The sequence below is a fragment of the Gadus chalcogrammus genome, chromosome 13 (assembly GCF_026213295.1).
Source record: "Gadus chalcogrammus isolate NIFS_2021 chromosome 13, NIFS_Gcha_1.0, whole genome shotgun sequence".
Taxonomy (NCBI): Eukaryota; Metazoa; Chordata; class Actinopteri; order Gadiformes; family Gadidae; genus Gadus; species Gadus chalcogrammus.
The window spans coordinates 16,485,044-16,508,749 of record NC_079424.1 but is presented as its reverse complement, the minus strand read 5'-3'; the positions used below and the strand labels follow the sequence as shown (position 1 = coordinate 16,508,749).

Sequence of the window (23,706 nt, the reverse complement as noted above, 5' to 3'; positions counted from 1 at the left end):
ACTGATGAACCCCTGTATTTGAATGGTACGATACATAATTCATTCACAAAGCAAATTGGTGTCCTTAAAGGTTGGATTTTTCCTAATTTGTATATTTAAGGCTATTAAGCTATCAATTTCCCAAAGATGATTTTTTATTCCTCTTTTTAGTCAAGCTTAGCATGGGTGCATAAACTTATGCCTACCACTGTACATATATATTTATTTATTTATTTTTCAAAAAGCGTTAGCCTATGTTCTGGAGTTTAAGTGAACCTTCATCAAAACATCCAAGGTCTATTTGCTTGACATACTGCAGATCCTCAAAGTTGGTTAAGTTGGTTGAACACCTTAAGCACACTGCCCTCTTGCGGACAACAATTGGAAACACTACTGAAGAGTTCAGATTTTGGTTAGAGTTCGACATAATTTAATACAACCGGACTTCGTCCTGTCGTTGAAAATTACTAAATGGAATCTGAGATGCAAGGTTTATGTGTTGTAAAAGGCCCATACTGCATCAGGTTTTCTGTTTGTGTGGTGTGTTGAGTTCCTTATTTCGAGGAGGAATTGTTTCGATAGGCTACGTTTGGTTATTTTCCCCTTTGAAAATAAAAAAAATATCCAGTTGAACTGGCTGTGACTCATTCATGACTGAGATTACGCAAACTCTATTCTTTTGAGAGAGCGACAGATCTCAGCTTTAGACATCTAACAACATGACGGACGGAACTGCTCGAGTTAAATTGATCCTGATTGGGAACTCAGGGTAAAGACAACATTCCTACACTAGGCTATTGATACATTTTCGGTGTATATGTGCATTTAGATGTATATGTATAGGATTGTTTTCGTTCGATTTATTTTCGGTCTGTTTAGTTTAATTATATGGAGGAGCAATAAATAGTTTTCGGCTCTTCAATCAGATTTTAAAGAAACCTTTGTAGCACAGTGTGTTTTCTAAACGATGTGTTCAAACAGGGTGGGGAAATCCTCGCTGACGACCAGGTATGTCAACCACAATTATTCAACTTCTCACCGAGCTACGATCGGAATAGACTTTGTCACGAAAGAAGTCGAACTGGATGGCCAAGCAGTAATACTGGAGGTATGAGGAAAATATCCTAAATCCCATCCTCGGTTAATGTTTAATAGTCACCGGCTCACTCTTTGTCTTTCACTCATTGCTGCTCAGATCTGGGACACCGCTGGCACGGAAAGGTTCAAGTCCTTGGGCACTCCCATGTACAGATGGACTCACTGCTGCCTGCTGGTGTTTGATGTGACGTCAAGCGCGTCATTCTCTGCCATGGAGGAGTGGCGGAAGGAATTCCTTACTCAGGGAGATCCCCCAGATCCCTCAAATTTCCCATTTATTGTTGTGGGAAACAAAACAGACATGGTAAACCGTGAGGTCAGTAGCTGTTTCTACGCGTAAAGAGTGGTGTTTGAAAAATATATAAAAATAAAATATTTTTAGCATCGTAGTACTATAGTTTTATATAACACTGTATAATCCCTATCAAATTGGAAGTTGAATAATTGAAAGATCAGTCTTGCAGGTAACACGCGAAGAAGCGTCGCAGTGGTGCGAGCAGATCGGGGCGCAGTACCACGAGGGCAGCGCCAAGGAGGACGTACACGTCACCAAGGCATTCCTGGAGGCTGCACGGGCTGGATTAAGACAGGTGCGTAGGCTTACATCAGAGATGTATGTACCTGGAAAAACTATAAAAAGACGAGTTCCATTAATGTTTAACATGTTTATTTTTGATGATAAAAGATACATTACTCCCTACAGTACAAAAAACACACATTGGAAAATACAGGACATTTCCAGTTAGCCTGCAAACAGCCGAGGGAAACTCGCGCCCGCTGTCAGTGCTGAGACCCGCACCATTCCCAGTGTGGGAGGACAAATTCAGAAAGACCTCGGCACTGCTGATGTTGACGACCTAACAAGGTGGCGAAAACAGTGATCCAGCAAGGAAAAAGGGGCACACTTGTATACCACATGGGAAGAGATACAAACTCAAATGCTTTTTTTTTTTCTTCTTTTGAGGACCTTCAGCTTATGGTCTAACTTAAGGCATCACTACTTAAATACACTGCTTTTTGCATGCATGTCTAGTTTTGCTCAACAGACACACTGACACGCACAAAATAATGAATGCATATGAAGATAACTTTTGTCAAGAGAAATAAATCAGAAAAAGACCCAAACGGAGACCCAATGGACCTGCGAGAGGGAGAGGCAAGTGAGCTTTCTCCCCCCGCCCAAGACCCTCACGACACAAATGCTTTTCTTAGGAAATGACAAACTTGTGGCCAATCAGGGATACCTCTCCCATGCACAAGTGTTGTATTAGAATGGACCTAGCAGTGATTCCGACTCCTACAGTGACTTGGCCCGACAGAAGCAAATAAGGAGACTGTATATATTGATATATCTTATTTGTCTGGGTTTTTTTTATATGTAAAGACACAAAAGGCAATCAAGAGATGACCAACATGTAAAAACTGTTACAAGTAATTATATAAAAGGCCAAGATGTTTTTTTTTCTCTTTAATTCTTGCTATATGAACGAACTAATTTACAAGTGGGTACACTGGCTATGTGAGCTTTCCTCCCAAGGCATACCATTCAAAACCATTACATATTCATGAGCTTGCACACTGCCAGCAATCTGGAATAGAGCCATAGAAGAAAAAAAAAATTAAATTTATTAAATGGGGTTCACATACAGGATCAACAGGATGAGTCTAATAGAATTTGTCATTCTAAAAAAGTAAAGAAAGGGTAGGACACCACGTTTAATAGCATAAAAGCATAAGACAATTTACTTGGGTATTTAATGATGTAGGGGGGCCGGGCAGATCATATATTCCTTATTATACTCCTTAGCTTCTTGATGTTTGGCAAAAACAAAGACGTACAAGTATTGAGCAAGTCGTAGTAAAAAGGAAAGCAACAAATTGAGGACCTCCACGGGGTCTGGTTCAAAGCTCCCTTCAGTCCCGTGAGCTCTGCATCCTAGCTGGAATACAACAGTCTTGCCTCGCTTTCATACCTTCGGTTACAACAAGAACGTACAACCAACTGAATTAATATTTAAAAATACAGTGGCAACCGCAACACAGCCAACCCTCTTCCCACAAACACATACTATGGGGATGAACAACAGTTAAAAAAAAATCTTGTTTTTGTTTTTAAAATGCACACTAGACATACACACAGGAAGAACAAAACAAAAAAGCTTAAAAAATACAAAAATAAACTACACAAAAGGTCTTCTGCATCATTGCTTGCTAACTTTTTTGGGAAGATTTTGCAAGTTGTGTGTGTGCTGCAAGTCTCAGTCCTAGCAAGTCTATGTCACTCTACAAATCTCTTCCTTCGTCGTTTGTCCACTGTGTGTCCGTCTCCAGTCGTCATCTTGGGGGAAAGCGCACAGTGATGACAATACCAGGAAATTGGAATCCAGTATGTCTGTACAGATCGGATTCTTGAAGCAAATTTTGTATCTGAGCACAAAAAAGAAGAAGGATGTCCTCTCTCTGTGAGGACAAGTGCTTTATTTGTTTCCAAACTGATTATTACCCTCTCCGTTCCCCCAGCATCTTAACTTATGCCACTGCATTTCCAGCACTGTACATCATTTTATGTAGTTTTTTTAACAACCCCCTGCCCACCCTCCCAAATCCCGAGATATTCAAGAAAAAAAAAAATGAAAAAAGAACAAAACCAAAGTAAGAATATGCGTAGGTGAGCTCCCGGGTTGGCGGAAGCTGTACTTGCATCTCTACAGCTGGACTACTGAAACTAGCAAAAGATGGCAGATCGGACTGAAATAGCGCTAATGTGCTTCTAACTTTGTGTCGCTCTTAAAAATACACACAGAAAAAATGTTTAACCAACAAAAAAAAAGAGAAGGGTATTATCTACAGAGGTCTCAGAGTGACTGCCATCAGGGCTTCATAAAGGTCTTCTGTTCTCCAGGAGCTGGACTCGAGTCACACTTGAGGATGAAAGATGGGGAGGGGGGGGGGTAGGAGGAGGATGAGGTGGTAGTGGAGGGGTTCAGGCTCTGGGTAAAGACAGTGAGTGGAGAAGGGGGCTAAAGACAGGGGTTGTGGTGGGAGGAGAGGAGGGAGGAAGGCAGGGTGGGGTCAGGTCTCTGGGCAGTCTCACTGATCCGTTCTCGCTTTCTTTGGACCAGTAGCCTTACTGCAGAGGGCACACGGAAGAAATGTTAAGTATTGCATGTGGTTCAGCAGTTTCCACACAAAACAACGGTGTCTCGCCCAGATGGGTGAAGGGAGAGGTACTTACGTATCGGGCGAGGTGCCTGGTCTTTTGGGGGCGGGTTTCGCCGAGGCTGCGTCTTTGCCGGATTCTAGGATTACAAAAGAAACCGTGTAGACATGGTTACGTCATACTGTCGCTCGCAACACGGTCATAAAACAGCCAGTGATGGGCAGAAAGAGTGCCTGAGAAGGACTGGGACATAGTTTCATATTCCTTCAGCGCTCGACCTTCAGACATTCCATTTAGAGAAGTGACACAAAGTGACATGTGATCCTAGTCTAATGGGGCCGAGCATGTCCGGGCTTCGCGGTCTCACCTTGGAGCCATCGGACTTGAGTGGCGGGGCCGTAGCCCTTCTCGTTCCGGGCGGCGATGCGGAAGATGATGGCTGGCTTGGTGGTGTAGTCGATGTGTGCGTTCGAGAGGCTGGACGACTGCACCAGGCAGGAGGGGCTGGGGCCGCAGTACACACGCATGAAGGCCAGCTGGGCCGGGGTGGAGGTCTTGGCCTCTGCGGTCTGGTTGCTCTGGATGGCCAGGTACACAGAGTACTCGATGATCTTCCCGGACGTCACCGACGGGGGCTCCCAGGTCAGGTGGGCGCCGTCTGGGCTCTGCAGAGCGGGAACACAGGCGTGTAAGAGAGCAAAGCCCACCACTAAGAGGGACTGTTCGGCCTGGTCCCTAGTGCTAGCATCTCAACTAGAACTCTTTCAATTGATTTGCACTCAATCAATTGAGGCTAACCCTGTTATTTACATTTATTATACATGGCTAATAACCTGTTATGTTGATAAAATATATAACAAACCCGTCAAGTCCAACTATATTTTCTACTTGAATAGTATTTTAGAACACAAAGCATTAAGTATAACCAATAGCAAGAACTTTTAGAGACTATGCAGATCATGAGGTGGGACTGCCTTTGGGGGAGATTCAACGTAGTAGAGGCAGACTGGTGTAACTCATGGAGAGACTGACTCGTGTGGGCAGTACTGCAGTAAGTTATCACTCCACCCAAAAGGGGAGAGCTTCCAGGGCCCCCGCTCCACTCACCTTGCTGATTTTGATGGCGCAAGGAGCCCCAGGGAACCCTGGTAGACAGGTCTTGAACGCAGAGATCTCGGAGAAGGATCCACGACCACACGCGTTGATCCCGGCCACCCGGAACTTGTAGGCGGTGCCTGGCTGCAGCTCCATCTTCTTCATCTGGCCGTAATCTGGCAATACACCCGAGTCATCCTGCACACCGGATAGATAGTGTTCATTATTTCACTGTTTGTTCATTTAGGGAGGCTGGACATATGAAATGGAAACCCGTGCATGCAGGAGCCCTGGATACTCACATCCCCTTGCGAGTCGTCGGATGGCATGAAAAAGTGTGTGACCACCATGTTGGTGACCTTGACGATGCCCACGTCAAACCACTGGTTCTCCTTCTTTAACACGGTCTTTACTGGTGCTGGCTGGGGATTCTGCTTCTGTGGAGGAACAAAAAAGGGTGGGTCAGAATGGATTCCAATTGTTTTTGTTTTGTATAATGACAGAAAAGCGAAGGAGGACTCAAATCCTTGAAAGTTATCGTGGATCAGCCGTTAAATATTTATGTAATCATCTCATTTAAAACCAAGATATAAGAGGGTATTCAATGTCTGGGGTGCCTCACCCCTCCTTCGATGCCATTGGCCACCTCGGTCAGAGCGGCTGCGGCCTGCAGCTTGGCCGGGCTGGCCATGGCCACGACGGGCGCGAACGTGCTCGACGGGGCCAGCGCTGGAGGGAGTGAACAACAACACGAAGCAGGTCAGCCCCCGTGGTGAAACGCCCCCGACGTGTACACAGCCCCGGTCTGACCACCACGGTGCTTACCCTCGGCGGTGGTGCGCGGTAGCAGGGACGCCACGGCGGTGGTGACGCTGGCGGCCATTTCGTTGTGGCCGTTGCTCTCCACCGAGGGGTCGTTGAGGCTGTCTGCGGGGGCCAGGCCCTCGGTGGGCAGGCTGGCGTCCACGCTGGCCTGCTGGGCGGCGGCCTGGGCCTCCTGCAGCTGCTGCTGCTGCTGGACCAGTGCCACCAGATCCTGCTGGGTCAACACGATGGGAATGCCGGCCTGCTGCTGTCGGTCGCCGCTCGAGTCGCTCTCGTCTGGGAGACGTAAAAGAAGAAGAGGACCAATCAAGACACTGAACACGGTCAGACTGTGGCATTTTGTATGCTTGTTGGGGTTTGCTTAGCGTCACGGAGGTTTACATGGTTTAAACAAGGCCTGCATCGGGTACATTAAGCCCTTATTGTTTTAGTAGTACCATCTGTTGTGTGATTGAGTATGAGACCGAGTGAGTGAGTGAGAGCACACATAGCCCATGTAACTCACTCATGACGGCCTGCTGGGCGGCCTGCAGCACAGCCTGGATGGCCAGGGCCTGGGCCTCCTCTGTTGCGGCGGCCTGGGCGGCGGCCTCTGCGGCGGCGGTGACGGCCAGCTCCTCGTCAGAGAGGCCGGTCACCATGAGCGTGGCCCCCTGGCCCTCGGACATGAGCTCGGCGGGGAGGTTCAGTGTGGTGGTGGAGGGGGTTGAGGCTGCTGCTGTCGCCTCTCCCTGCAGAGGGGCAGCACAAAACACTTGAGTCACATTCAGCCAGGCTGGAGACACGGGCAGTGTAGTCTTGTTGTGTCACCGGCGAGACGCACCACCCATCCCTGCTCATGAATATGTTGTCTCTAGGTTCATCATTGCGCGTGGCTTCAGTTGGATGGTACTTCATTAAATATATTGGATGTATTCATCGTATTATCTAGTATTTAGATTATTTTGGATCATTATTAAGGATCTTGCTCAACCTTCTTGTGTATAAAGTGTGTAAAGATGGGAACTAGTTGTGTTATACAAATGTCCTGGATTGAGGGTGTACCCCCAGCTAGTAGAATGGCTTAGCACACCACTACATTTAATAGCAACAGCTTGCCTACCACCAATACAGCTTTTCAACAAACGAACCATACCAAAAACATCCCATCCCATAAACATCCCATAAATAAATATCAAATTATTGTTTCTACCCGATTATGGCATTTACACAGGGCTCCAGAGTGCGACCAAAATATTTAAGGGTGCGACTAACATTTTTTATAGGTTGCACTGGTGCACCTGACGCTGCCCAGGTGAGAAAATAAATCTCCTTCGCATCATCTCTCCGTGTTCTCCTTTAATCAAACCCACGGTTAGGGATGGGGATCGAAACCCGGTTCTATCGGACCCGGTTCCACTTTTTTCAAAACCCGAAAATCATTAACGTTTGGGCTTATCAGTACCACTATCGAGTCCCGTCGTTCATTTATTATTATTTTTGTCCCGTAGGTCCTGTAATGTAATGTTGTGTCCCTCGAGTCACATCACAGCATTTAAATCAAATCAATCCAATCAGTGAAGCGTGTCCACCAATGTTTTTGAATGGAATTGTAAGCAAACAGGTATTACGAGTAAAACAAGTGAAGTCTGGCAGTTAACTTTGCTCGCGAGGATGGCTGAACGGGCGAAAATCATTTATTGTAAAAGGATGGAACACAAACTCAATGGCCAAGCACATTAGCATTGTGCATCAAATAAAGACCAAATGCAGTACCTTTGACTGTCTCCGAGTTGAAAAGACTGTCACCTCCTTCTCCTGTCGCACCACAGACAGGCCTGTCTTAATCATCCACTCAAAACTACGTGCGGTAATCGCACACAAACATTGTCGCTAGTCCCGTCAGCTAAAAATAGTAATCCAATTGTGAAATCGGTGTTGTAACAAGCAGCATACAAGCTAGTTATCTTAAAACGTAAATAAAGTTTCAGATGTGCTGCGTGATGATGTGTTGAGGTTGGCTCAGTAAAACGACTGTTAGGTTATCATGATGCGTTCAATGGTAATATAAAGAAACGGCAAATTGAGTTTTTGGTGAGAAACATGAGTAATACTGTATAACTCATGTTTCTGTGTTACCAATAAAGTTGTATAGTGCTCTAATCATAGTTTATATAACTAAAACTACTGATGTCAATATTCATTAAGAATTACATATTTAATTGAAAATGCAATTATTTATTTCCTAAATATTTTCCTCATCACTAAAAACGCTTCGTACTTCCACCAATTAATAGAAAAGTATCTATACTGGTATCGATAAAGACTCGGATCGTTAAGGAGTAACGAAAATGGTATCGATATCAATAAATATTAATGATCCCCACCCCTGCTCTGGTCCTGTTCACTGCTTGTTTTTTTAAATTGCGAACGACCTAAGCGTCAGAGTAACTGAAACGGATAAAGAAAATAAACTCGACAAGAGGGGGAAAATTAAGCGAGGTAAAAACAGAGAATACTTTTTCATTCAAAAAAACAGCCTACTTTTCCAACCTGCCCGACTACTGAGAGTAGTTATTCAGAGTCTGAATTACCCGCACAAGCCCTTTTATTTGGAAATGTTATATTTTGCTTAATTTTTTTGCTTGAAATGTTCCATTTCAAGCACTTTATTTTTATATATAATTGTGCTTCAGATAAAGACAAGCAGTTCTCTACACCTCATGCTGCATTCCAGGGACACTTTTTAGCCCGTAAGTTACGAGCTGAAACTGGGAGTGAATCGGTCTAGTACGAGTTCACGGGTAGTGAGTTGCGGGTTTGTCTGCTGTTCCAGGGCATGTATACAGTGAACTGTGTACAATGATATGAAACGCTGCAGTATCATCTCAAAGCCCTTAGACAGTGTTCCCGCTGGGGTCACCGGGTCTTCCTGCAGCACACGTTGCTCTGACCTGTGCCTGGGCCTCCATGGCTGAGGGGGCCTCCTCCGCTGGGGCCGCCTCTGCAGCCGGGGCCTCGTCCGTCTGCATGGGCTCCTCCGTGGCCCCGCTGGCTGAACTGGCCCCCTCTGTGATCGATGAGATGGACTAGAGAAATGGAGACAAAGGCAACAGAAGAACTCAGTACTGGCCCGTCGCCATAACAGGGGAACACAACAGCCTTGTTTTCAATTCTGCTGGACTGAGGCCACATGTGCTTTGTCAGGACTTCAGTTTCCTTATTAAGAGAAAGGGGGAAATGAAACTTGTGTGCGTGTTGTGGGCAGAAGGCTTCCCTGGCAACGCCCACACAGATGTTTTTACACCTCTACAACATGGCGACGGCCAATGCTTCCTGTGAGTGCCTCTGACATGATGCCCATTACTAATACTTGTCGGTGTGGCGGTGCTCTTACAGGTACAGAGGGCCCAGGGGCTGGCGTGGCCTGGGTGACGGTGGTGACCGCCCGGCCTTGGGAGGCGCTGGGCGGGCTGGACCCGGCTGCTGCGGTGGTGGAGGCGGCCTCTGAACCGCCGGTCCCATCTGCACCCTCCTCTGTCTGCTGGGCTGGAAAAACGATTCAGAAGTCTTAGACACACCAGCTCATCAGATCCACTTTGGGCTTGGAGCTTTCGAGGTTTTGCCCTCCAGGAATCTGATTTATCTATTTACAATGGGCCGTGCTCGTTATATCACGCTTTTGTTATTATTTTTTAATAGGACAGACATAACATCACCCCAACATCCTCTAAGAGGCAGAGCCAAAAAGTCTGCAAGACTATAAAGCCACCATGAGTCACGTGGTCACGCGCTGCTACACCATAAGGAGAAGCAGTACCTGCGCCCTCGCCGGTCTCCATGTTGCAGCTGGCAGTGGTGGCAGTGTTGGTGGTCCCCGTCTCGTGGGTCTCACAGGGGGGGTTGGAACAGACCCTCTGGACTGTTTCGGAGCCTGTGCTCGTCTGGTCGCCCCCCATGGTGGAGGTCGCCGTGGACGGGGTGTTGGTGGTCCCCGTCTCGTGGGTTTCACAGGGCGGGTTGGAGCAGACTCTCTGCGCCGTACCAGAGTCTGTGCTGGTCTGGCCAGCCCCCATGTTGGAAGCGGCCTGGGTGGAGGTGTTGGTGGTCCCCGTCTCGTGGGTTTCACAGGGCGGGTTGGAGCAGACTCTCTGCGCCGTTCCGGAGTCTGTGCTGGTCTGGCCACCCCCCATGCTGGATGCGGCCTGGGTGGAGGTGTTGGTGGTGCCCGTCTCGTGGGTCTCGCAAGGCGGGTTGGAGCAGACCCTCTGTGCCGTACCAGAGTCGGTGCTTTTCTGTGTGTTGCCCATGCTGGATGCGGCCTGGGTGGATGTGTTGGTGGTGCCCGTCTCGTGGGTCTCGCACGGTGGATTGGAACACACCTTCGGAGCCCCGCCCACGGAAGAAGAGGTGGTGGTGGTGGCCGTGTTGGTAACCGCCGTCTTTTGGGTCTCGCTTGGCGGGTTGGAGCACATGCGCAGCGTCCCCATGCTGGAGGAGGCGGTGGTGGCCGTGTTGGTGGTGCCCGTCTCATGGGTCTCACACGGGGGGTTTGAGCACACCTGACCCGCACCCATGGTGGCGGAGGAAGTGGTGGCCGTGTTGGTGGTGCCCGTCTCATGGGTCTCACACGGGGGGTTGGAGCACACCAGGGTAACGGTACCGGAGCCCTCCCCGGCGCTGGCGGCCTCAGTGGAACTGGGCTGTTCTGAGGTGGGCGAAGCCAGGATCGAGACTGGGAGGTCCTGCACTGGCTGGGCCTCTACACCGCTGGGTGTGGTGATGAGGGTCACCTGGGTAGGCTGGTTCTACAATGATAAAGAGAAGAGTCTGAGCAGATTCTAACACTTTTAAATTTGAATGAAGCATTCATTGTTTCTTTACCGCTAGATGGCGAGCTATACACTTTAAACAAACCATCTGCCACTTCCACACCGCATTCACTGCCCGTCTCCGATACTAAACTAACAGGTCTAGTGCCCTATGGCCTGGAGAAGTGCAGATCAAAGCTTGCAAGGGCTGCATACCTGCACAGGGATTGCAGAGGAGGGAAGCGAGGACACAGAGGTCAGGTTGGTCTGGGCTGCAGACACAGTGATGGAGGTGGGATTAATCACCTGACTGGACAGGGTTGCGATGGTGCCCAGGGTGGTGATTGGGGTGCCCAAAGAGGCATTGGCAGTAGCAACACTGCCCCCTGCCAGGCTGGTGGATACTGTGCCAGTGACTGTCCCCAGAGTGGTGACTCCTGCAGCGCATGAAGGACGGCGTCATTAAGAGGAAGTGAAACGCCCATCAAGGTTTACAGAAACTACAGACATGCAATGTAGGAAAATGTATTAGGAGAATAAAGGCTCCGAATTCTATGCAACATTAATGCAATATATAAACAAAGCAAATTGTAAACCTGGGTTTATGAAGATGACAGACTAAAATCAAACCCACATTTAATCTCAGTTTTTACGAGAAACTGATTTTTTACAATTACTAAAATAAAACATTACATGTTTTACCATGTCGAATCACATCCAGGGATTCTTTATTTCAATTCCTTGAGGAAATAAAGTATGCTTACCGGTTGTTCCCTTGACAACCAAGGTGGTAACATTAGGCTTGACAGCGGATACAGAGACGGGTGTGACGAGTCGAACTCCCCCCATGCTGCCCATGGGCACGGTGCGTAGGTAGGTCCCTGGCTGTCCAGGAGCTCCCTTCAAAACCACCTGCAGACACACAGCCAGAGATGACGTGCCAGCCACTACCCAGGTTATCACCGCACAAACTAACCACACAAGCCCATCTACACAGACTTAACGTACGAAAATGAAGAATTTCTGATTTATAAATAAAAAAATATTCTCAATGGAATAGAGAAAGCTATACATTTATACACAGCAGTAACTTTTATCCTCAACAGGCATACAAGTGCAGCTTAGAACAATCAAGTCAAACAAAAATACAAAAAAGTGCCATAACACAAACGTATAAAATAAACACAGCACAATATTACAAAAGATACTACATTTCAAAGTGGACACCAGGATCACTACAAAAACCAGCCTGATACAACCGACCGAATATTAGAACATGAAGGAAACACGGTAACATTACCTGTGTGAGTCCTTGTTGGCCAGAGGCACCGCCAAGTTTAGGCACAGCGGTGATGATTTTGCCAGGGGTGCCAGAGGTCATCATCTTTGTGGTTAGGATCGTAATAGGGGTCTTCATGCCTGAACTGCTTGTGACACCTGCATAGCGATTAACTGTGTGTGAGCAACATTGGACTTTAATTACAAACATTTCATTCAATTCAGGTTTCTCAAAAGACAGTCAAATATTAATGGATGGAAACAATCAAATGTATAGTAGTGGGCCCAGACCTGTGGCTCCAGACTGGGTCATGATGGCCGAGACAGGGATGGTCTTGATGATGGTGGTGCCCTGCTTGTTGCTGGGGGACATGCCACTAATGTTCAAAATGTGTGGCTTGTTGCCGCCACCCCCTGCTTGGGAGGTGGTGATGATGGTGGTTGGCTTGCCATCCGCAGAGGTCACCAGCTTCAGGATGGTTCCAGCTGGAAGACCACCCTTTGTCTGTTGGTGGAGACACAAGGGAGAAGGGTTATCGTACAGTCTGCATGGAAAGCATCTGGTTTAAGCTACCTCTTGTATATTCCTTTACTAACGTAGATATCTTACCTGTATGAGCTGCGTGAGGGGGTTTGTCGAAGACTGGCCCCCAATAGACGTCTGCCCTGGCTTGGTTTGTACTACCGACATCATCTTGCCAAGGTTGGAGATCTGCTGCCCCAAGAGAAACACAAGCCAATTTAACAGACGGAGACACAGTAACATTAAACAGACAAGGGACTCTAGTCAAAAGTCCTACAAGACTTTGGGGAAACAATTGGGAGGCTCAGTTTGGTTTGCTCATTGAACTCCAGTGAGGTGAGCTGACTTGCACCGAGGGACTTTTACTTGGAACATGATCGGTAAAATACCGTGCCACAGACAGAGTGAACCAGACTCACCAGCGTGCCTCCGCTTCCCATGGTGAGGGGGCTTTTGACCAGGGTGATGGTCTTGGTGACTCCTCCCACCACAGTGGTGACCACCTGGGCCTGCTGGGCTACTGTTACTGTGCCTGACTTGTGCACGGTGATGATGGGCCTGGTGGGCGTGTTGGGAGAGGACCCAGTGGCGGACCCCACCTGGGCAGCTGCAGTCTTCAGCATACGGGTGGCCGGGTTACTCACCTGCAACCACATTTGATTTAGAGTCAGATATTCCAATCACTATTACCCATCAGGAATGTATCCCACACTTCACGCGTGTATTGCATTCATGCTCAACACACGTTTTGCAGTTGGGTCCCTCTCGAGGATCAATACATTAAAAGCGATAAAACAAACTGACTGTAAGCTAACAATCAATGTCGATCAACAATACTGTTAATTTATGCCAACTTTAACATGTATTCTTATTTGCTGCTGTGAATTTCACCATCTTGCATGAATAAATGACCATGTTAATACAAAGGTTTAACAAAAGCCTGATCACTCACATGTGCCAACATGAACACGTTTAGAAATATGTACCATGAGTGGAGAGGACATTTTGACGGTGGTGGTGCCGGGGGAGACCGCCATCGTTTTGAGGATGGTTGCCCCAGCGGGTACACTGAGGACAGTGCCGGAGGAGGGCGGAATCTTCTGTGTAGCTGCCGCTGCTGCAGCCAGAGCTGCCATGCCACTCATCTGAGGGCTGCTGCCGATTGGCTATTCAACAGATAAAAAGCATGAATGAAAGCGCCCGTTGACATTTTCATGTTACTGCTTAACCATTAATGGCTGTACTCTGGTTCACGTACCGATCCCTGCGTGTTCTGGGCCGGCACTACCATGCGAACCCCGGGAGGAAGTGATGTCACAGTGACGGGGGACTTCCCCATCTGGTTGGGACGGACAGTGACGATGGACGTACCCGTTGCAGACTGGGGAGCTGCAACCTTCAATATAGCTGTAAACAAACCATAGACACTAAAATACGACGTGGAACAAAGAACAAATACCTAGTTTCCTCTTAGAAGTGTGCAGGCCTTAAAGCTTCCTTCACAAACAGTACAGATCACTGGGCTGTCTAAGACCAAACAGTACAGAGTAGATCACTGGGTTGTCTAAGACCAAACAGTACAGAGTAGATCACTGGGGCGGCCAGAGACCAAACAGTACAGAGCAGATCACTGGGCTGTCTAAGACCAAACAGTACAGAGTAGATCACTGGGCTGTCTAAGACCAAACAGTACATAGCAGATCACTGGGTGGCCTAAGACCAAACAGTACAGAGTAGATCACTGGGGCGGCCTAAGACCAAACTCCTTCCCGGTCCCTGCTGCGTTTACCACCGCCCGACATCCGGCTCCACAGGGAACATGTCATTTCAGGGAAGCCATAAATATAGTTTATAACTGCCCTCATGACTTAGCTCGTCTTACTCATTCACGCCGTCACTGGTTTCACTTTCTGGTTTACCAGAAAGTGAAACCAGTCTTTGCAAGTCAAAGACACCCCGTCTAGCAGGGGGTGTCATCCAATGACATTCTGGAGTCAAAGCTCACATCCACCTGTGTACAATATGTACACACACAATGGATCTGGTGGAGCTTCCTGACGCAGAGACAACGATAAGAGGGAAAGGACCCCAAGAAGACCCAAACTTCTACCTGTCTGTGGGTGACTCTGAGCGGACAGGGCGGTGGCGGCTGGGGCAGGGCTCTTGGGGGCGTGGCCGGGCAGTGAGGGGGTGGCAGTCAGGGCAGGAGACGTGGCAGCGGTGGCTGCTGGGATGTCGTACTTCTGCAGCTGGAGCAGGTAGGTGTCCGCCGTGGAGACGGCGCCCCAGCTCACCTCGAGCGAGTTGGTGTTGGCACGAACTAACTGAACCCTGGCTGGTGCGTGCGGCCGCTCTGAGGTACACAGGAGGTCAAAGGTAAGCATAAGTCTTTTGGCTGAGACATTCAAAACTAGGTCTCATTGGGACCAATTTGGAATGTACGGTAGAAAAGTGATACACGATCCTTATAGTACATCGGTAAACAATACATCTGTGAAAACATAATACTTCCCCAGGATATGCTTTTGAATACATATAGGTTTAAAAGGCCTTTTCATACATGGTTTAAAAGAGCGCTACTGTATGTGTGCTGTACACCTACCCGTCTCCAGGTACCAGAGGTCTTTGCAGCAGACCTGGTTGTTCCACGCCTTGCGGTAGCCATCGCGTCCACTCCACACATATAGTCTGGAGTTGATGGCTACAGAGCAGTGACCAGCGCGCGCTCGTGGGATGTTGTCCTCCAGCGTATCCATCAACACCGTTTCCCAACACATAGAGTCTGCAGACAACAAGAAGATAGAGGAATGATTCATACCAAACTCTGGATAACTCAATTTCACAAGGTAATTCAATTATAGAATACCTTCCCCTAAATATCATTTTAGGTTTACAATTTATTTACTTTTATCAAAAGCAAATTATTGTCATTTCTTAGCCATGTTGGGCAGCTTGCTCAATGATGCCTTCAGGTAGACTGGGAACATTTAGCTACAAACCGGGACCTTTTCGTCCGAGAGTCAAACACTAGTGAAACACTAGCGCTACTATGAGTGTAACCTTGGGCTACGATGTATTAATAGAGGTTCCAACAACAAACCTAGGTTCAGGCAGGCGAGTGTGTTGGTGCACTTCCATTCCTTCTCATGTGTGGCCACCTTGACGTCATCCATCACCAGAGGAACCCAGCCGCCAAACACATACATCCTGCAGGGGGGAGGGGTTGACAGCACGTGAAATCAGGGGTAGCCAAACTTTCTCACGCTGTAACCCATGGCAACACTTATGGCCCAGGCCGCAACAAATATTTTGTGCAGTAAAATAAGTGATGCATTATCATTACCATAGTCAGAAAAAAGTGAAAATGAATATTTCTCCGGGTAAAATGTTCCTCAATACAGTATTGCCATTGTCAGTCTTCGATCAAACTAATGATCAAATGAGACAAAGGCATGGAGGCATTACGGGGGGGAAGGGACAGGGACCTCCAAACGAGTATGGCAGAAAGGGGCATAGTTGATGCATATTGACTGCAGGATAATACACAACAGGGACCTCTGTATGACGGTACCATTCATTTTCAAGAAAGTGTTAACTTTTATGGCTTCAACTTATATTTGTCAACCGGAGGAATAAAGTAAAAGCAGAAGGTAAGTGATGGCCTTTTCTGCACAGAAAAGGCTCTTGAATGTCGAGTGCTTACTTGTTGGTGATGGTGGTTGCTGAGTGAAGACTCCTGGGAAGTGGAGCTGTGCCATTTACTGACGGCTTGTTCCAGGTCAGGGTTTCTGCAGAAGATGAAAACAAAATATTTAGACTCACAGAGAGGCATCATATTGTAGGAAGCAGAGCTAGGAAGGCCCTATACAGCACAGCATAGTGGTGTGCGTCCCCCCCGGCCCATTTGGGTAATCGTTTTGTAAATGATGTAGCTGTACGGAGCAGTATATTATCAGACCAAGCAAGATGATCCATTTTCTGTCTATTTGGATAATAAAGGAAGATAATGATTGGTATTTACCCGACGTGGGTACTTATGACATAACCTGAAGTATTCGAAACATTTACAATTCCACACAATGCACTGTCTGGATCCCAACGTGCTGCATAGCATGGAAGCAGATTAAGACAACTGATGTTTCCCATCAAGGCAGTCAATATTGACTGTTCAGCACCACTCAACGTCTTCGAAAAAATCTTGATAATGATTGAAGACCAGCTAACTTTGCTTGAACATATTGCATTTGTGATTTTGCAGATTCTATCAGTATATCAGGAAGTAACTATTCTTCCGTCACAGCCCTCAGCTTAGCTCCTCATCTCAGAGCGTGACTACCACAGCACTTCAATGGCTGGACTATCAGTGCATGTTGTTGATCTTCGAGTCACCTCACTGGCTCCGGGAAGCAGCCAGCTTCATGTTCAGATCCTTGATGGTGGTGCTCTGGATCTGCACCCGCACACATTGCAGTACTATCAGTCTACGGCCCAGGCCATGCTTTGGCCTCCTCCAATGCCGCTTTTCCACCGCACATGTAGCTCGACTCGACACGACACGACTCGACACGACTCGACACGGTAGCAGCGCGGGTGCTTTTCCACCGCAAATAGTACCTCCGGGACGTGGGCGGGGTCGTCTGCGCGAAAGGGCTGTGACGTATTTTTGTACGCGACTTAACCAACGCCTACGTAACCTACACATGGACAGAACCAACATAACAACAATGGAGAACATCGATGCGATGGTATTCGTGTTCGTATTATTAGCTGGCATGTTGAAGAAGTGGAATATGTTGGCTGCGGCGCTGCTATGGCTGTTACCAGCATGGTTGCCATGTCGCTCTCGTGACTTCGTCACACTCTCTGGCCAATCAGTGGCCGGCCGTCTGCCGACGTCACCTTTTAGCATCGGCTCAGCCGCTTGGAACCTAGAGCGAGGCGGTACTAGAAAAAGCAGCCACTTGAGGTACTAGATCGCGGTGGAAACGCAAAAAAGGCGAGCTGAGTCGAGTCGAGTCGAGTCGTGTCGAGCTGGTACCATGCAGTGGAAAAGCGGCACAATTAACTTCGAGGAGGAATTATTTACAACTCGAGTCTTTGTTTGCTTCCAGAGATACCTTGCTCTATATGTTCTGCAGAATCCGACGCAACCTACGGAAAGCCCTTGACAATGCTCTTCAAGCAGAATCTAAGCATTCCTATTATGCTAGCTTTAGAAAAATTTGAGGCGTTGAAAATAATATTGTGGCTGTGATGAATATGTTTTTGCCCAACATAGTATTGTTGTGAGGTTGAACATAGTACTGCTTTAAGGCCAAACATAGTAACGTTGTGAGGCTGGACATAGCATTGTTCTGACGGTGGACATGGCATTGTTGCGAGGCTGAAAATAGTATTGTTGTGAAGTTGAAAACAATATTGTGGTGATGTTGAACAGATTGTGATGTTGGTCATCGTATTGTTATTATAGTAAACTTAGTATTTTGCCGATTCTGAATAGTGTTTGTGACGTTGAACATAACATTATTAAAGTGATGTTGAACGAACAGATGCTAAGGTGATGTTGAACAAGGGGTTATGCTGATGTGGAACATGCTGTTAAGGTCATGTTGACATGCTGTTGTAAAGGTCATGTTGACATGTTTTTGTAAAGGTCATGTTGAACATGCTGTGGTTTTGGTGATGAACATAACATTCAGAAAAAACATTGCTTCGATTCCTGCAGCTCCCTGCCATCTCTTATGGAAGTTTAGTTGTTCAGCGCCTTTCACTTGTTTTCTCCGGTAAGACTGTAGGCTCTCTAGTACAAGTTATTTTGCCTATAGGTAGTCCCTTCTTTCGGCATTGGGCCAATATTAAATACCAGCAGGGGCACCTCCCTGTGTAGAACAAGCACAAAGAAACAAAGACACTGAGTGTGACCTCACCAATATCCAGTGTCCACAAGTCTCCTAAACGACAGCCACTCATGCCGCCGTAGATGATGAGACGAGACTTCCTGCTGGTCTTGTCTGTGTAGACCACAGCCGTGTGGCTCTCACGTGGTGGTGGAAGCACTCCGTAGGTGATCGGGATGTCCCATCCCACCACGCTGGAGCCTGCACGGAGCTCCAGGGTGTACAGATCGTTCAGGTATCTAAATGAACATGACCACAATAAAAGATATAAGTGACCCCTTTGCCTTTTAAACGAAAATACTTTTGGTTGTTAGAGTCTTCACAAAGTCAGGAACAATAGCTTATCGGGACAAAAGGTGGAAAGGCTTTGCCGGTGCAGAATCCCTAGTACCTGGGAATGTTGTTCTTAGGATCCTCGCTGTCATTGGCCAGTCCACCAAACAGGTAGCATTTGTTGCCAACCAGGGAGAAACTGTGACCCAGACGTGGACATGGAGGTGGCCCATTTTTAGGGTTCTTTGCTTTCAACTTCTTCCATTCCCATCGGCTGGCCTTTGGGACAATAACATCCAAAACAAATTTTAAAGAAATTACCCCATAACAACAATTACTGGAACTAATATGAATGAAACTATATTTTTTTGCATCATAGAGGGAAAACCTAGAATATACAGATTAAAAAAGTAACCATGCTAAAACTCTCAATATACTTTGCTGCAAATAATTAAATTAGCAACAAGTAAAAAAAAACGTAACGTAGCGTTTAAAATAAAAACCAAATATGCCTAAAAAAGACAGAACGCTAGTTCTGTCCTTTAGAACTACAGTTCTAACTAGCGTTCAAAAAATTAACTAGCAAACTTTTTTGTGGGGCAAGACATTAAAAAATATATCTCAAAAGTATTTATTTCCCAAAAAATAATTGATGCAATTAAAAGCAGATAACAAATGCTTTGTGAAAATGTTTCAATGATTATTAGTCCTGCAAACATAACAAAAGGAATTGCATTTTCCTTAGTTTTGGTTGTATTGTATGCATGTATACGTATGAAAATATAGCATCACACCTATTCTAATTTATTTAGGAATTTTTTTTAACAAAATAAAGAGGCCGTTTACCTGTAGTTCATAGAGGTCGTTGCTGTATTTTCCATACTCGACCATACCACCAAATACCAGCAACCTTGTGCCATCACAAACAAACCCATAGGCAGCACAGCCAGGAGGAATATCACCACGGACAGCTGGGATAAACCACTGGTTTGTAGCTAGAGAACAACAGGGGATATTTTTAATGCATGAAATATATTAGCAACTTTATACCCTACACACAACAATGGCTGATTAAAAAACAAATGACATTAATTTAAATTTAGCTAATACGTTTGTTTTTTTCTATGGTAGTGAAAATGGCACAGACACTTATGCATTAATATAATATTTGGCACCTGATGGTAGCTGTGTTTGTTAAAACGAAAGCCATAAGTCGTTGACGCAAATAGCGTCATCCATTTTATTTTAGCGCGCCATTTTTAACAGGCAGTAATAGCTAGATCCACCAGATGGCACTAATTTACCTAAAACCGCAGCATAAAGCGTGGCCTGTTTGGGTGCATTTCTATTATGCTGCAATTCATCAATCATTATAATAGTGCCAATGTGTAAACAGTTCAATTAATGGCTTATAAATAAAATGTATCAAAATAGCAAAAACTATTCAAAACAATGTCAACACTGTTTAACACCGCAGTTGTTTACCTCCTCCCATAACCATTTACTTAAAATAAAACACAAATAAGGGGAATAGAAAGTATTACCAGTGTTGTAGACATGCAATTCGTCGACAATTCCTTCATTTCCACCTCCAAAGACGACCATAAGCTCCTTTATAGCCACAGCTCTGTGTCCATGCCTGGGCCGAGGCACCGGCCCAGACCATCCTAGAACCCGCTTCCACCGCGGCTGGAGAACCGACCCTGTGACCCCAGGATTAGACATGTCTCCTACGAAATGGAAATAAGCCTTTTATACAAAAAGAAAATGCCACAAAACCGCTTAAGAAGATCCAAATAAACAGTCTAATGTCCGATTCTCATTAACGTTAGGCCAACTACATTGTGGCCATGCCGGTTGGATTGAACAATCTTTCTGTACTGAACTCGTCAAAAAAATAACACAGCACCTTCCCTATTGGTACCGGATATTAAAGAACTGTAGAGACATTGGTATTTTCCAATCAGTAAACAGTAGTCCAATGCAGGTTCAAACTTGGGCCCAGTACACCAACGAGTGGTCGACACTAGCGAACACAACCCATGGAAGCAGCCATCTTGCAACCAAACAAACCTCCGCTACTGCCAGTCGGAAAAATGGCGGAAGCGATTGAAAAGACTTCTAACGTTACACGCCAAGTAACCATATGAAGCGATACCGAACACATATATTCTAATTTATTAAACAGACAAGTACACATCTTACAACTTCACAAGCATTTATGCATCCCAATCCATTCACACTCATGAAACTATAACCGTACACAAGAGACGGCAATTTTCATGCTTCTGTGGGAGACGCCATATTGTAGCTAAAGCGCTTAGCATTTTGTTCATACAATTTCAACAATTATTTACAATTAACAAAGCGCATTAGGTAAAAACAGTACAGCAATAGGTCAACACATAGCTTTACACCACATTTCGTGTCGAACATATTCTCAATAAACTGACAAATCGCGCACATTTACCTCAATTCCAGATAAGCTGCCTAGCTACATTTCGTTAGCACTAGCCGCTAGTCGGTCAACCCATTTAGCCATGCTAATAAGGCTAGCATCTGTCAAAGAGTCGGCGCCTTATACAATGAAATGCAATTATGTGTAATTGTAGTTGGACATGCATTGTAAACTCGACATACATACAACTGCAATCCTCACACGAGCGAATAGTTAGGCAGAGTTTGACTGCACACAGAGGGTGTTTTTATGTTTCATGCCGCCTCTGGAAGCAGCCATCTTTTCAACACTCGGCCTACTTCTACGCTCAAGAAGAAAAATGGCCGGGCGGCTTGCCATAACAAAACATAACAACCGGAAAATGCGCATTAACCCAAGAGTTTTACTTACGTATTTTGATTCACTTATTGCAAAAGTACAAGTAGATGGTCTTATCTCGAACCAATATTCCAAATTCATTCGATTTGCGAAGAAGTATTCCCTCTCATGCCTCCCTGGAAGCTGCCATCTTCTTGACAACCAGAGGCGGAGGAAAATGGAAGAGGTTTGGCGTCACCAAAAGTAAACATGGCGACAAACGCAGACTTGGAAACCTTTTTTTTTAAATATTATTTTAAAACAATGTTGGATGATTTCCTGTATAACGTATTTTCATATTCAAGCGATTGACTCGCATCATAACTAATATTGTGAAATAATATACAGTAGGGCCTACTGAGCATATTGCGCATAAGTTGCCAAATCCATTAAGTTGTCCTTTATGAAAGATGGCGGGATATGTTAAGAACACGCTGTATTGTAGTATTTTAGGCACTATCAAATGCTTGATTGAGGAAACCCATTGATATTCGTTTAACTTTCACATAACCATCAAATAACTAGCCTCTTTTGTATAAAGTTGCATTTACCACTAAAGTCGAGGAACATAGCCACGCCCACCAGCTAACGGTACATAATTAAATATATATATTATTTATTTGATTAGATTAGATGTAATCGCGGACAGAGAGACAGGAGTTGCCCAATTTGAACCATTCATGCTCCTCAGTTTCTTTTTTTACCCAGGCAAAGATAATTTTTTTAAATGTTTGTGTGACGTAGGCTTATAGTATTATCAGTATTATACAGCATGTGGTTGTCACCTTTTTGGTTTTTTTGTAATATGTATGCCTGTTTCTATGCAGTGCTACTTATCATGCTGGCCTTAAGTCGTTTGGGAACTTGCAGTGTCTTTATTTTATTCAATTTGTTTTACAGAAGTAGGCCTACATAAACAAAAAAGGTATTCTGTATCAGAATCAGCTTTGTTGGCCAATTATGCTTTTACGTAATGTGCGAATCTCCAGTTTCCAATTCCATTTTCAATGTAGGCAGGCATACACACATGACTAAAGAATAATGGAAAACAACAACAACGCTTGGTATGGTACTAGTACGGTGACATTAAGCTTAAGTGCCAAATAGTTTCAGTGATACATAACATAAAATCATTCAGTTAATCAATATATATATACCTATCTACATATCTGCAAAACAGTTTGATTTGATCGTATTGTGGTAAGACACTAACCGTCCGCAAGATGTCGCTGGTGCACATGATCCAGGATCCAGTTTGGATTCTACAGTTGAGAACGTGTACAATGGAATTTCTGATCGAGGTCACATGGAGGGGATTTACCCGAACAAGGGCTGACGCTGAGACTTGGGATTTCAGTTAGTTCAGTAAATTGGGCAATTGATTGGAGTTTCCAGTTATTCACAAATCACACAGTCTTAGCCTCAAAATGAAAATTCATTTTTCACAGATATAGAGCACAGAGCAACCTATATTGATGGAGCAATGTTAAAATGGGTAGACTATGTACACACACACACACACACACACACACACACACACACACACACACACACACACACACACACACACACACACACACACACACACACACACACACACACACACACACACACACACACACATATAGGTGTCTGTCAATTTCTCAAAAATAAAAAGGTCATTAACCGGCACAACACATATTGCTCCCAGTCCTTTATATTACGTGACTATATATTTCGCAGCGATTAATAATCTAGGGTCTTTGTACTGCAGCAAATATTACACTTTTAACTACACCCCACCAACTGGACGCATTATTTTGAGTTTTAATCAAAGGCTCAACCATCCAGATATTACATCAAGGATAAATGGTCAAAATGACTAAATACTTTGACCTACTGAGAAGTAAGTATAGGAATGTAAAGATGAACTGGTGTGAACCATTTGCAATATACGTATAGATACAGCTTTCTATCCCGTGGCAGTCTTCATA

The 23,706-nt window shown here is 45.6% G+C and overlaps 2 protein-coding genes across 9 annotated transcripts; one reads left to right on the top strand and one right to left on the bottom strand.

Annotated features, from left to right (window-relative positions):
* Nucleotides 1-612: 612 nt before the first annotated feature.
* On the top strand, nt 613-3,628 carry si:dkey-13a21.4 (uncharacterized protein LOC494576 homolog). Its single transcript, XM_056605479.1, has 5 exons — nt 613-748; nt 961-1,087; nt 1,175-1,393; nt 1,542-1,667; nt 1,781-3,628. The coding sequence occupies exons 1-5, from the start codon at nt 699-701 to the stop codon at nt 1,865-1,867; spliced, it is 609 nt and encodes a 202-aa protein (XP_056461454.1). The 5' UTR covers nt 613-698; the 3' UTR covers nt 1,868-3,628.
* Nucleotides 1,739-21,932, bottom strand: hcfc1a (host cell factor C1a). 8 transcript variants are annotated; one of them, XM_056605470.1, is made up of 28 exons: nt 21,767-21,932; nt 20,463-20,648; nt 19,765-19,913; nt 19,037-19,197; nt 18,676-18,884; nt 16,452-16,536; nt 15,849-15,955; nt 15,351-15,530; nt 14,859-15,101; nt 14,007-14,155; nt 13,735-13,914; nt 13,168-13,392; nt 12,836-12,940; nt 12,517-12,730; nt 12,248-12,399; nt 11,712-11,859; nt 11,164-11,384; nt 9,957-10,944; nt 9,534-9,685; nt 9,091-9,225; nt 6,663-6,888; nt 6,158-6,433; nt 5,955-6,061; nt 5,635-5,769; nt 5,345-5,530; nt 4,605-4,902; nt 4,313-4,376; nt 1,739-4,207 (listed from the first exon to the last, which is right to left on the bottom strand). In XM_056605470.1, the coding sequence occupies exons 2-28, from the start codon at nt 20,641-20,643 to the stop codon at nt 4,168-4,170; spliced, it is 5,316 nt and encodes a 1,771-aa protein (XP_056461445.1). In that variant the 5' UTR covers nt 20,644-20,648; nt 21,767-21,932; the 3' UTR covers nt 1,739-4,167. The 8 variants fall into 8 exon arrangements, with proteins under 8 accessions (XP_056461445.1, XP_056461453.1, XP_056461451.1 ...); XM_056605478.1 differs by having other exon boundaries at nt 11,254-11,384; XM_056605476.1 differs by having other exon boundaries at nt 12,248-12,384.
* Nucleotides 21,933-23,706: the final 1,774 nt, after the last annotated feature.